Source organism: Diadema setosum, chromosome 12, assembly GCF_964275005.1.
Source record: "Diadema setosum chromosome 12, eeDiaSeto1, whole genome shotgun sequence".
Lineage (NCBI taxonomy): Eukaryota > Metazoa > Echinodermata > Echinoidea > Diadematoida > Diadematidae > Diadema > Diadema setosum.
The window spans coordinates 25,116,530-25,131,355 of NC_092696.1; the positions used below are offsets into that span (position 1 = coordinate 25,116,530).

At 39.5% G+C, this 14,826-nt stretch overlaps 1 protein-coding gene across 1 annotated transcript; it reads right to left on the bottom strand.

The window, feature by feature from the left end:
- Positions 1 to 1,631: 1,631 nt before the first annotated feature.
- On the bottom strand, positions 1,632 to 2,879 carry LOC140235818 (uncharacterized). The gene has a single exon (XM_072315819.1). It carries the CDS (start codon positions 2,877 to 2,879, stop codon positions 1,632 to 1,634), a length of 1,248 nt encoding a protein of 415 aa, XP_072171920.1.
- Between the last annotated feature and the right edge of the window lie 11,947 nt (positions 2,880 to 14,826).

Below are 14,826 nucleotides of genomic sequence, written 5' to 3' on the forward strand. Positions count from 1 at the left end.
CAAGCAATTGAAACCAAATTTGGTAGGCATTATGGCCCTGAGGTATAGATGTGGAACACATAATTTTTGTGTTTGTCAAACAAACCGTTGCCATGGTAACCACAATTTTACCAAAACTTTGCAGATCAAATAACTTTTCCATCATTCAAGCAATTTAAGTCAAATTTAGTATGTATCATGATCAAGAAGTGTAGTTTTGCAAGACACCAATGTGTTAGTTTAAGGAAAATGTGTTGCCATGGTAACCACTCATTTTTGTATCAAAATAAACCATTCAAGCTACGAAGGTCAAATTTGGTGTGTATGATGGTCTTTAAGTGTAGTGATGCTGGGGGAAAGCATGTTTCCATTTGCTGTAAGTTTTATACTCGGTGTCAACTCTGTAATTGTACAGTAAACTAAAATTATTCTGTTTCCAATTCGACAAATGCACAAACTTGGTATTAACGTCATTGCCCTCATGACATCACATGCTATAAAGCAACACTAGGGGCGGGGGTATTAATCACCTTCAGTGATAATTCTAGTTAATTTCGTGTATTTTTCTTTGTTACTTGTACCTGTTTATTGTATTGATATTGTGTTATTTTGTGTATGTAAATGTTTTGCATTGTTGGAAATTAAATAAATGAAATGGAGGGACAAGAATCATACCCCTTGGAATTGCTGGTTTAAAGTTCACCAACTTTTTTGATAATTTCATAGCAGTTGGTAGGCAAGAAATAATGAACTTTCAGGAGATGTCTGTAAATACTGAGTAAAATGGGCATTTCCCGCATCTATGCTAGAGGCAAGATGATGACCCATCTCAACAAAGTACATGTTCGAATTCTTTTGTGACTTGACTCGATCATTTTCCAACTCGTTATCAATGTATGAATTGCATGTATCATTATGGGATTTTTTTTTTTTAACCCAGTATATGAAATGTTAACTGTATTAGAAGGAAAAATTATATAAATTTTATGTGATTCAATTTTCTGTGAGTAAAAAAGTTTTTCGAGAAAGTTGTATCACTGAAGTAAATTTATTTTTTATAATAAAGGTATTTTGAGTACTCGTATTGTGATAATAATTTACTCTTCAGATCAAATTTATATGATTTATTACGGGTATTTATGGGTTGCATTATGCCTTTGGTTATCCAAGGTTTTGTTATGCCCGTTTGTTTTTATAAGGGTTAGTGGTATATTTTTCTCATGTAAGTCAATTAACCTTGATATAAATATATCAGAGGCACTGTGGGTATTGGACTACTGGAACACCTCTGACTAGCCTTCATTTACCAGATCAGAAATTAAAAGTTTGATATTCGAGAGGTTTCTTTCTGTACATTTGTTTGTGTGGTGGTATAGGTAAGGAAAATACAAGAAGCGTACAAAATAGGACGTCACAAAGAACAAAGAGAAAACACGTCACAATCAAGGGGGTAGAAAATCGCAGATGAGGGAGAGAGAGAGAGAGAGAGAGAAAGAAAGAAAGAAAGAAGGATTATTCCCTAACGGGGAAAGAACGGAAAGAAACATTCAGTCCATTGGGTTGAAGGCAGCCGAGGCGATGGATTAGTTGTTCTTCTCGTAGTTTGCGGACTTCGTCTGTGCCACCATGACAGGTCGTCATTACACCGATCTTTAGGTGATTAATGGTGTGCCCGGGCAGGTTGAAGTGCTGGGCCACTGAAGTCCCGGTGTATTGAGCCTTACTGATCGGAGGTGTTCGGTTGCGCGATCTGCTAGTCTCCGTTTCGTCTGTCCTATGTACATGTAGATCTTGTGGCAGGCTGTACAAGTGATCGCGTAGATCACATTCTCAACGGTACAGGTGAACCGATCGCGAACAACCCAGGTGTATTTAGGGCCTTTGATGTGTGCTGCTCCATCCACATGGCTGCATGTGTTGCACCTTCTCCTTCCACATGGTTGGGTACCGCATCCCAAATCTGCTTCAGACTGTGCCTGGACCTTCAACCCCGTGTGGACCAACAGATCCCGCAGACTCCGGTCCTTTTTGTATGCTACGAGAGGAGGATCTTTGAAGATTTTCCTGGTGGATGCATCTTGTAAGATGTGTGTGTTGTCCATAATGGTAGAAACGAGCTTTTGCGTTGATGGGTGATATGTCAGCACTAGTGGTACTCTGTCGCTGTTATGTTGTCTCCTGGGCTTCAGGGCTTCTTGCCGGCTCAGGCTAGAAACTTTTCTTGTCGCCTTCTTGACAACCTGTTTAGGGTAGCCACGCCGTTCAAAGAAACCGTCCATTTCATGCGATTTCTGTTGGAAGTCTTCATCATCACTGCTGAGACGGCGGAGTCTAGTGAGTTGGGAGAACAGAATTGAGCGTTTGCAGCTGGGTGGGTGAGATGATGAGTAGTTCACATAGCAATGCGCATCAGCAGGCTTGTATTGTACGCTTGTCTTTATGCGATCTCCTTCTAGGCTGAGTTTAATGTCCAGGAATGCGATCGAGTCTGCGGAAATTTCATGTGTGAATTTCAGTGAGTTATGGAAGTTGTTGAAGTGGTTGATCAGCTCATTCAGTTGTTCGAGGGTGCAGGATGCAACTCCGACGTAGTCGTCAATGTACCTCTTTAGAAGAAGCGGTTTGGAGCCTTGGAAACTCCTTATAATTTCCTCCTCGATGAAGCCTACGAAAAGGCAGGCGTACGAAGGGCCCATTTTAGTTCCCATGGCAACTCCCTTCTTCTGATGGTAGAAATTTCCATTGAACTGGAAGGTGGAAAGTCCCAGCACTAGTTCCGCAAGGCTCAGGATGGTGGTGTCATCTGGCCGGTCAGGAGACTGGAACTTCAGCAAGAAATGCTTTATTGCCCGTATTCCCTCGTCCTGAGGGATATTAGTGTAGAGAGAAGAAACATCCATGGTAAACAGATATTGTGGGCCTTGTGCTGAGAGCTTCAGAGTTTCAAAGATACGGAGGGCGTCCGAAGAGTCCTTCACGTATGTATCCAGCTGTGCAACAAGAGGGGAGAGTATGTCATTTAGGTACTGGCTTATCAGCTCTGTCGGGCGTCCTATGGTTGAAACTATTGGTCTGCCGGGGTTGCCCTCTTTGTGGATTTTAGGAAGAAGGTAGAAGGTTGAAACGCGAGGGACTTTTGACAACTTAGGTTCGATGCCGATAATGAGAGAGCGTTACTCCTGATAAGCTCCGTAACTGTGTACGCTTCGGTTGTAGAGATTCAAACGAAGGACGTGATTGTTGTTGGGTAAGATCCGCCGAGTCATTTATTCCACGGTCAGCTTGATCAGATTCACTGTTCTTATGGGCAAAGTGTGCTTTCAGCCGTAGACGACGTGCGAAGCTCTCGAAGTCACGTCGAACCTCGAAATCATCATCCACTGATTTCCGTCTTGGAACAAAATGCATCAGCTTGTCCAACATAATAGGCCTACACTGTATAGCAATTCATGGAACTCATATTCAAACGATGAATGAGCCTATTGTACGTAGACCAGCTGACCAGAATGGTTCGTCAATCAACACTTGGCATGCTTGGGGTAGCATCTATTTCACTCTTTTGCACTGAACGCGTTAACAAACTTTATTTTTAATATTGCCAAACGCCAGGCCAACGGCGTAGCCAGGATTTCATCTTAGGGGGGGCGGTTAGTATGCGAGGGAGCGAAGCGACCGAGCCCGAGCGAGCGGAGCGAGCGAGGGGGGGGGGGGGAGGGTGTGGGAGGGGGGTGTCCCCCCTCCCACGGTAAGAACTTTTTTGCATTTTGATGTTGCAAATGGTGCAATTTGATATATGTTTTTGCGCGTTTTATCGACGTGAAACAGTCCCACTTGTTTAAGGTAGCAGTATATTTTAGTGTAGATTATTATTGAACAATTTGCCTATAACATGGTATAATTTAAATACACTTCTTGTATTAATTCTGTTCACTGAATATCATGAACGCGACTGAACCCGAGCGAGCGGAGCGAGCGAGGGGGGAGGGGGTGTCCCCCCTCCCACGGTAAGAACTTTTTGCATTTTGATGTTGCAAATGGTGCAATTTGATGCATGTTTTTGCGCGTTTTATCGACGTGAAACATTCCCACTTGTTTATGGTAGCAGTATAATTTAGTGTAGTTTATTGTTGAACATTTTGCCTATAAAATGGTATTTTTAGATACACTTCTTGTATTAATGCTTTTCACTGAATATCATGAACGCAACTGAACCCGAGCGAGCCCGAGCGAGCGAGGGGGGAGGGGAGGGTGTGGGAGGGGGGTGTCCCCCCTCCCACGATAAGAACTTTTTGCATTTTGATGTTGCAAATGGTGCAATTTGATGCATGTTTTTGCGCGTTTTATCGACGTGAAACAGTCCCACCTGTTTAAGGTAGCAGTATATTTTAGTGTAGATTATTATTGAACAATTTGCCTATAAAATGGTATAATTCAAATACACTTCTTGTATTAATTCTTTTCACTGAATATCATGAACGCGACTGAACCCGAGCGAGCGGAGCGAGCGGAGCGAGCGAGGGGGTAGGGGAGGGTGTGGGAGGGGGGTTTCCGCCCTCCCACGGTGAGAACTTTTTACATTTTGATTTTGCAAATGATGCAATTTGATGCATGTATTTGCGTGTTTTAAGGACGTGAAACAGTCCCACTTGTTTAAGATTGCAGTATATTTTAGCGTAGATTATTATTGAACAATTTGCCTATAAAATGGTATAATTCCAATACACTTCTTGTATTGATTCTTTTCACTGAATATCATGAACGCGACTGAACCCGAGCGAGCGGAGCGAACGAGGGGGGAGGGGAGGGTGTGGGAGGGGGGTGTCCCCCCTCCCACGGTAAGAACTTTTTGCATTTTGATTTTGCAAATGGTGCAATTTGATGCATGTTTTTGCGCGTTTTATCGACGTGAAACAGTCCCACTTGTTTAAGGTAGCAGTATATTTTAGTGTAGATTATTATTGAGCAATTTGCCTATAAAATGATATAATTTAGATACACTTCTTGTATTAATTCTTTTCACTGTATATCACGAACTCGACTGAACCCGAGCGAGCGGAGCGAGCGAGGGGAGCGAGCGAGGGGGTAGGGGAGGGTGTGGGAGGGGGGTGTCCCCCCTCCTACGGTGAGAACTTTTTGCATTTTGATGTTGCAAATGGTGCAATTTGATGCATGTTTTTGCGTGTTTTAACGAGTTGAAACAGTCCCACTTGTTTAAGGTTGCAGTATATTTTAGTCTAAATTATTATTGAACAATTTGCCTATAAAACAGTATAATTCAAACACACTAGTCTTCTTGTATTAATTCTTACACTGAATATCATGAACGCTGTCTGTTCAGCAATCAAACAGAAAAAAGCATGCACACGAGGGTGTAGATAGGGGCATATCCCCTCCCACACGAAGGTGATTTTGCGTTTTCAGACCTGAAATTCAGCGATCTGGTGCAAATTTTTGGTGCAACACTTTTTCATCGAAGTGTTAAAATCACGGAATTTAGCTCTTATTCCGATTGTGCACCATCTGTGCGTATGACATATAAAGTCTAGTGAGGTAGAACTTAGGGGAAGGGGGATTCCCCCTCCCGCCCGCGGAGCTTTTGCGTTTTTAGAATTGAAATAAAGCGATCTTGGTATAGCCACAGTCTACTTCTTTGCATGGCGAGGGGGGGGGGGGGGGGCGAGCAGGGAGAAGGCGTTGGCGAGTGTTATCTCCACTCTTCCCTTCCGATGGAGCTTTTATCTTTTTAAGGTTGAAATTGAGATATCTTGTATACGCATAATACGCATATTTGATGGAATCAACATTTGGGTAATCAAAAAAAAAAAAAAAAAAAACTGATGGGGGGGGGGGCTGAGGGAGGAAAGGGTCGATTAAAAGGGGAAATTCCCCTTATACATGAGGGAACCTTCAGTTTTCGGAATATTAGTGAAAAGTCTTGTGCACTCAGAATTATTCAGAATTTTTTGTAAATCTAAAAAGTGTACTTAGCTAGGGAAAGAGGCATAGAGGGGGAGGGTTTGGGAGGGGGATACCCCCTCCCAAGCACGAGAGATTTTGCATATTTTGAATTGAAATTCAACGATCTGGTGCACACTTTGAGTGAAATATTAAAAAAAAATATATATCTTATTTGATGAAAGGTTGCAAAGGAGACCCGCTTCATGTGCATGCATACAGTATACACACATTTTTTTTTTCCGCCTCCCAAATCCTCGGTCCAAATCTTAGGGGGGCGACTGCCCCCATCGCCCCCCCCCCCCCCCTGGCTACGCCAGTGCGCCAGGCTTACTGCCAGGTGGATGTACTGGCAAGCACCATTTATAACGTTTACAATACATAAATAATCATAACATCACAGATGCTTATCTCGGTGAATTTAAAAACCAACACGTCTGTTAGTACAAATGGCCCGTTTTTCTGTTCATGCTCAAACTGGAGCCCGGAACTGGCTTATCAAGTTAAAAAAAAAATGCATTTCTTGAGACAATTCGTTGCCAAGTTTTACGCTAGGCCGTGTAATACATGACACCGTATGTACGTGTAATTATGTTTTACATGTTAATTCTAACATTTCAGTCAGTGATTTGTGAGTGGCGGGTATGCTAGTAATAGACCAGTTCTGTAATGTATTTACATTAATTTTTTATGCATGCTTTGTTTTTAAAAAAAAAAATTGTCTTTAAAACAAAGCTTGCCGGAGACTTGCCCTACCTAGCAACAGCTGAGCAAATTCCTGCCTATGGAACTTAATGGGAGGGAGCAGGTTAATGACATAGTCCGTTACTAGGCTGTCATAGAAAAAGAAACATCCATAAATATTGTATGTAATAAATTGCAGAAACGTTCCACCAACAAGGCGTTTTCACATCAGCCCGATAGAAATCCAAGCTCGAGATATTTTTCGCGATCGCAAATTAGCGAGCTATTTCATTTCCTATTCACATCAGCCCGAAGAGAATTAGCCCGATTTTTTTTTTTTTTTTTTTTTTTGGATTTCTTGGGGCGATTTCACATTATCAAATAGCGCGCTAGTTCGCATATTATCCCGCAAATTCAGAAATTTCCCGAGTTGGACTCGAGAAATTTTCTCGATCAGAGCGATAAAATTAGCGAGCTAATTTGTATTCACATTATCAAATAGCGCGCTATTTCGTGATCGGGTTAATTTCCCAGGTCAGAAAATAGCGCGCTATTTCGAAACATCGGGCTGATGTGAAAACGCATATTGACACGCTTTTCCATTTCAAGGCCAGGGTGGCGCATTCCCTAAACTATGCTGACCACTATAGGAGAGTGTAACATTTTGCATATCAGTGAACATGTGTTTCGGATCGAGCAAAAAGGCCAGAAAATGTCACCGACTACCAATGCCACGTACAACGTGCAAAATAGACGGACATTTTGTGAATAAAGCACTTAGCACTTGGACAGCATTTTGATATATTTTTCTTTTCCTTGGACAAGATGACAGCAGACTATGGGCACTTGAGCCAAGAATGAAAGAACAAGATACTTAGTATACAATAGATGTTCTGTAGTCTTTAGTTCAGCCTAAACTGTGATGATATCGTTGGGACCTGGTACCTGCTTAGCTGCTTCTCCACTGTAAAAAATGAAATATGACGCTGATATATTTCGGAAATGTCGGGTATACATCCTCATACTGTATGCCAGCAGTGTAGTGAGGATTATAGGTTGCGAGGAATAGGTTTGGGATGGGATCTACAATTATAATGATTATCCCGAATGGGACTCTGTCGGCACTGCAAATTATTTTCCATCAAATGGAGAAATGTACTTGTATATACAGTACGATGTACATTTAATTCAACTGAATCTATTCTAATGGACAGAAATCGCATGATCCCTTTACATTTCGTTCCCTCCCAAATGTCACGAAATATCAAAATATCAAAAGGCAGGTCTTTCTTAGCATATGAAGCCTACTGACTGTATGGTTCCATGTCTGGTAACTGGGATTTATAAGTATTTTTTTTTTATTTCCATGTAAAATGATGACTTCTATTGTGTTAACGGTGATCGATGTGGACAACATCGCGTAGTCGTCGTGTTCTCCAAAAAAAAAAAAAAAACCAAACAAACAAACAAACTATCGTTAGTCACATTCTTTATACCATCCGAGGTTGCGACAGAAATTGAAGGAAGTGGCAATTGTTTCAATACCTACTATTTTTCTCGCATCCTACATCTATACACCTAAGTTTAGTGCATGTCTGAACAAAGCATAATTACAGCTACATTCTGCTACGGTGCTTCTCATCCAAGCCTGTTCCGCAGCTAATTGGTGTTTGATAATTTTTAACTTTTTCCATTTTATTGTCAACCTTTGCCGTGGATGATAGATGCCCGTTTACTGTTAACTCCTTGGAAAATCCTACCAGATGGATTATAGATTATTTATGTATCTAACTGGATCGTTTCGTACTGTGGTTGTAGTACCACTGAATATCAATAATGGCCACCAGTTCTGATAATCTAATGATATGTAATACATGTCTATAGAGGGCGGTTTTGAATTTCTCTTTAGACAGACGACAGCAACGTGATTCCTCCACCATGAGCTGTTATGACAAATGCAGTAAACACGGGGTCGAGAGTTTCTGGATCTTACTGACTGCCTGTGGCGGATTTTGACATTAAAGATCAGTCAGTGTTCACAGCAATGAATTAGAATGTTATTCGTAGGTCCACAGTGGTTCGCAGAGAAAAGCGCGGGCATCCTTGCCCGGCGTTAACAAAAGAGCACCGTCTGCAACTCTGTAGCCTCTTCAATCAGAAAGCTATTGAAGATGCACCTGCACACTCTGACCAGGGAGGTGAACACCTCCCTGCTCTGACCTTACCACTGCTTGTGTAATGCACATCATTCTATTCACAGCTACACATTATCACGTACAGTTGCCATCTTCGAGATTTCAAAGAACGGGGCCTTAGTTTGTCAGTATACTAGGCAGACATAGTATCACCCCTCCCCTCCACTTCTCGATACTCCAATCAGTCAAAATTCGCCAAGTAACATGCATTTAAAATCACCTCCCCTTAGCATCCCTTCCCCGACTGTAGTAAGAACGATTACAAGGGCAAAGCTTCATGCAAGCTTTTGCGACTGACGGCTTTGCAGTCCTTTTACAAATTGTGTAAATACGAAGCATTATACACACAAATGCATATATCAAGTGCGACAATGAATGAAAAGAAAGAAATGCCTCAAGTTGGTTACCCTAAAATTTTGTCATAACAACTATGTTATAGATGTATCAAATTGGTAATTACAACCTCTATTCCCAAACGAAAGTTTCAATGCTATAGGTCATAGCAATACGACAATGATTTCTTGGAAACGGTGCTCTTTTTCCTTTTGATTTTCTTCAAACAGCATAAAGAAGTTGTTTGCATATTAGTGTGATGACGATGATGATGTTAGCACCTCATTTGCATTTGGCGCTGTTTTAGAACCTTAAATATATCTGTAAAGCATCTATTACAGTGAACTCCCGTTAAGAACACGGTTACAACGAAATAAAAAATTCAGGCCCCAACATTACATCCGCTTTATATTTTTCTTGTTCATTTGTTCGGTTGTAGCGAAATTTCGATATAACGACAGAAAACTGCTGGTCCAGAGGACTTCGTTAGAACGGGAGTCAACTGCACAAAACTTCATCATTATGTAAGACATATAAAACCTGAACATTTTATGCCTTCTCAATTCAAGTAACATTTTCAACTGTAGGAGGCTTTTACAATTTGTGTATATACTCTATTCATTTAAGCCAGCTCGAACTTAGAGTGGAATGTTACTTTAAAGTTATAAAGAAGAAAACACTTCAGTCAAAATCGAGTAGCTTCAAAGGCAGTGGTCACACAGCCTCAGGAAGACTTGGTGAAATAACACGCATCATCGTTTCATCAGTTCCTGGCGGTTAGGTCTATATTGCAGGTGAAATGAAATAAGGACAGCTTGAAACAGAATACTAGTAAGTTTCAACGTGTCAGCGTTTCTTGTCAAAGTACTCGGGATCAAGCTATTGGAATCATCAATTCTGCTCTTTCCATTTTAAATTTTCTATGATGTGGAAAAGTCTGCTTGCATGCTGTGGTTTCATTATTGAGCCAGCAGATTTTTTTAAATATTTTTTTAGCCCCATTTGTTTGTGTTTCGTTGTCTTTGTGTGTGCTTGTATATGGTTACTTTATTTGTTGGTGATTACTTGTATTTATTTGAGAGCAGTGTTCATCTGCCACTTAGCTTTCTCTTCCAGAAGAGAGATAGATAGATTGATAGATAGATAGATAGATAGATAGATAGATAGATAGATAGATAGATAGATAGATAGATAGATAGATAGATAGATAAATAGATAGATAGATAGATATAGATAGATAGATAGATAGATAGATAGATAGATAGATAGACAGATAGATAGATAGATAGATAGATAGATAGATAGATAGATAGATAGATAGATAGATAGATATTAGATAGATAGATAAATAGATATAGATAGATAGATAGATAGATAGATAGATAGATAGATAGATAGATAGATATACAGATAGATAGATAGATATATAGATATATAGATAGATAGAGAGGGAGGGAGGGAGAGGATAGAGACTGACAGACAGACATATTGACAGAAAACCGATGGATTTAGCATGACAAGATTATTGTAGTGTGCCAATATCTAATAAGATTAACTGAAGTTCAAGTCCTACATAGCCGAATATCATTATCAACGATATCATGTCTAGCACTGCTTTCATTGCGTCATTCGACCACTGTAACCATGAAACTGTGCTCCAATATGACCAAGACCACAGGGATAGCCACTGCGGATAAACAGTAATTAGTTTAAGAAATTCATCATTGCCTAACTCTATTAAAGAAAATAGATCACCGTGGAAACCCAAACGTTGGTGCTATTTGAGCAAACAGCTTAAAAGGGTTTTAATAGGTTTTTATCCACTGTCCTTTGTTTACACATACTTTCATTTGCACTCACTATCCCACAATGATAACTTTCGGCATTAGATTCTTCCTTGATCTTCATCCCTTAAAGTAATCCCTTTTTCATTTTTGCTGATCCATTCATATTCTCCTTTGTATCATTTGTCTTCATCTGTGATGCCTTTAGTTATATCTTTCGTTACATAATATATATATTTTCTAAAATGTTAGTAGAAAACAAGTGCAAAACTCAAACCTACTGCAAAGAATGCTAGAACAAGGCAACACTCAAAGGAAAACAAACCAGCAAAGCAAAGACATTGTTCTATATTGCCCGGAGGATCACGACAAAAACAAAACAAAACAAAACAAAAACAAACAAACGAACAAACAAACGAACAAAATGCGAAACGACAAGTTATAACTATTGTGTGTGTGTGTGTGTGTGTGTGTGTGTGTGTTTTTTTTTTTCGTTTCAGGGACTAACAGCTTTAGTATAAACAGCCAAGACTGTCGGTGTTACAAAATCATCAAGTTTTGCCATTGTGGAAAGCACAAAAGCCCTCAGCACTTCAAGGTTTTACGACCATGTATCACACAGATTGAAAAGGTATGATCAGCTCTTGTTCTTAAAAAATAACGGCGTTATATTTGCAACACGCTTTTAGAAAACGATTCATCGCTAGAAATGCTTCAAGGTATTTTTGTTTTGTTTTGTTTGTTAATTCTTCCTTGAAGGACGGTCATGTTGCATTATCTTTATTTCTTTTTAGCTACAGAAAGCTCTTGGCTCACTAAACTAGTCTCCATTCACGCTGTCACTGCAGGATATATCAGAACTACGTCGATGACAAGTAGTGAGTATTGATGAGGATAGGAAACTATTTGTGCACATGTATACTGCCATGACAAAACACTTCAGAATGCCAATCGCAATAGCCGAACTGGTACTAGGGGCGAAAAGCCTTCATCATCGGCGTCATTTACTGCGTCATCTTTACGTCACAAAAAGACGCAATGATGTCAGACTGCCTCAAGTGCATTCATCCCGTGAAGATGACTATCAAAGGGATTGTCGTTCGGCTGGTACTGATGAATGTTTTTCCCACTGTGAAATCCCAGGGATTATTCCGTAGCGTGAAAACAGCAGTAGCAACAAAAACAAAGGATGGCTGCAGGCAAGTGTTTCTTGTACAGAAAGAAAGAAAAAAAAAAAAGAACACGACAATTAATATTAGAAAAGCAAGCATCCTGTTCTGGTATTTTGCAGCAGTTCTCGAAACTGATGCAATGTGAAGAAATCCAACACGACCGAAAGGATTAAAGGGAAGACAAACCCAAAGAGCAATGTGGATTGAGTGAAAGCAGTAACATTAGTAAAACACATCAGTGAAAGTTTGAGGGAAATCGGACAATCGATGCAAAAGTTATGAATTTTTAAAGTTTTGGTCTTGGAACCGCTGGATGAGGAGACTACTAGAGGTTATGACGTATGAGAGGACCACAATATAAAGGAAATATAAAAGGAATTCCACAAAAATTCACTTTTCTAGCAAAATGAAAGAGTTCTTGACTAACCGCTTTCAGAAAGCAGGGGAAATAAGTACTACCCCTAACATATGTCAGTATCAAGTTGATGGAATATGTAATTTTCATGAAAAATGAATTTTCATTGAATTCCCTTTTTATTTTCTTTATATTGTAGTCCACTCATACGTCATAACCTCTAGTAGTCTCCTTACCCAGCAGTTGCAACACCAAAACTTAAAAAATTCATAACTTTTGCATCGATTGCCCGATTTTCCTCAAATTTTCACTGATGTGCTCTATTAATATTACTGCTTTCACTCAACCCACATTGCTCTTTGGGTTTACTTTCCCTTTAAGTCTTACATATATACAGTTTCATCCTTCTCGTATAAAAGGGGGAGGGGAGTTGGAATTATTTATGGGACATTATTCATTATGCAAGGTATTTCTATATAATCTATCAACGGTATCAGTATAATGGCTTATTTCTGATTGTGGTAATTAATTTAGAGCGTTGTTTGGTACCGATTTGTAAACAAAGGGGGAAACCATATACCCATCATCATTCATTTCGTTCCATTTATTTTATTTCATTTCATTTCATTGCCAACAATACAAGGCATTTACATACACATAATGAAACAATATCAATACAACATCTGCATGAGGTAACGAAGAAAAATACTGTAAATCAACAATACTGTGCATCACTTTCTGATAATACCGAATTAAAATTAAAATTGCTGGAAATGTAGTAGACATGCTGAAAAGCCAAGCTTGTATTTTGCAGTCTTCTCGTGGACAGTATAAGTAATTACCGAACAGTGCTTATAAATCCAAGGAGTTGAATTGCTTAAAGAAAGAAAAAAGAAGAAGAGAAAAACGAACACAATTACAAGCAAGCAAGCAAACAAACAGACAGACACACACGAGGAAACTTGCTTCCTTGATGATATCAAAAGAATACATTCTGTGAAGACTTTTGCATGTCTAGAGATGATCTCTGTTGGCTCTGAAATGCAAACAACACTGCTGGAAAGAACACAGTGCCCCACCGTGTGTTCACAGTGTGTTCACATAGTCTACAATGTGAAAACGAAGATGATTTCACACTGCATGAATGTGTTTTTTTTTTCACACAGAGTTCACATTGTTTCTGTGTCTGTTTCACACTGTGACGTGATGATTCGCAGAGTGTTCACAATATTAAAACGCTCGAATTTAACAGTGTGAAGAGATTTCACACTGTGTTCACACTGTGTTTCACATTGTGTTTCACACTGTGGGACACTATTCTTTCCAACAGGAAAGGCTACATCTGGATTGATGTGACGACACGAGTGGCTCTACCGGATGAGTGTAAGACTGACGTGCAATGCAGATTATTGGGTTGTGACGACAGTTTTGTTTTTGTTTTGCTTTCTTAATAAAGGCAAAGACGCAGATACAGGGATATCATTAATATGCACTAACTCTAAATCGCAGTCCTTCTGTATTACTATACGCTAGCCCTATAATATACCCATAAGAAACCCATGACCTTTATCAAAACATACATGACATAGTCAAGGTGCATATGCTCAAGACAACTTTTTCTCAATACATGACATAGTCAAGGTGCATATGCTCAAGACAACTTTTTCTCAATACTTCCTGCTATTCTCTGGTGTCGACTGTAACACTCAGAGTATTGGCATATAAACAAAGGAAAACATAACCTCCTTTCTTGGCGGAGGTAGTAATGCCCTTGCAATCGAATTAATCCTTGATACCAACGGCATCGATTATAATACACTCGTCTTATCCTTCATGTTTGTGGAAGTGTTTCCAGTAAAATGGCAATACAATCATGTCAGTTTGATAAGTAGAACATAATAGTCAAATACAGAATATTAGCCGTTTCATAGAAATCAGAAAAGGCCCCTTTATTATTTGGTTTGGAAAGGTTTGAAACTTGAAAACAAGCTAGAACATAGCGTGGCAAGTTATTTTAAACTAAAAGTTAGGGAACATTTGCACAGCGGAATAAATCAGAAATATAGACACAGCTAAATCGCTAAGCTTAAGTTTTTAATTCGGGACCATATGGATACCAAGCACTTCCGCCTTGTCAATTCAGTTCAAGTTTGAAGTTCCGCCCAGTCAAGTTAAAGTTTCAAGTTTCAAGTCCAAGATCACTAGGGAAAGAAAGAATGAATGAAAACAAAAGCAATAACAATCAATCGAACGTTGAACCATGAGTCATATCAAGGATATATACCTTCTTGATCAATTATCCCAGATCAAAGTACAGTAATAAAAAAGATATATTTTTTTTCTCTCGCCCTGTCTGTCTGTGCATGTGT

Coding starts and splice junctions, on each gene's coding strand:
- LOC140235818 (XM_072315819.1), bottom strand. CDS start 2,879: ATGGATGTTTCTTCTCTCTACACTAATATCCCTCAGGACGAGGGAATA.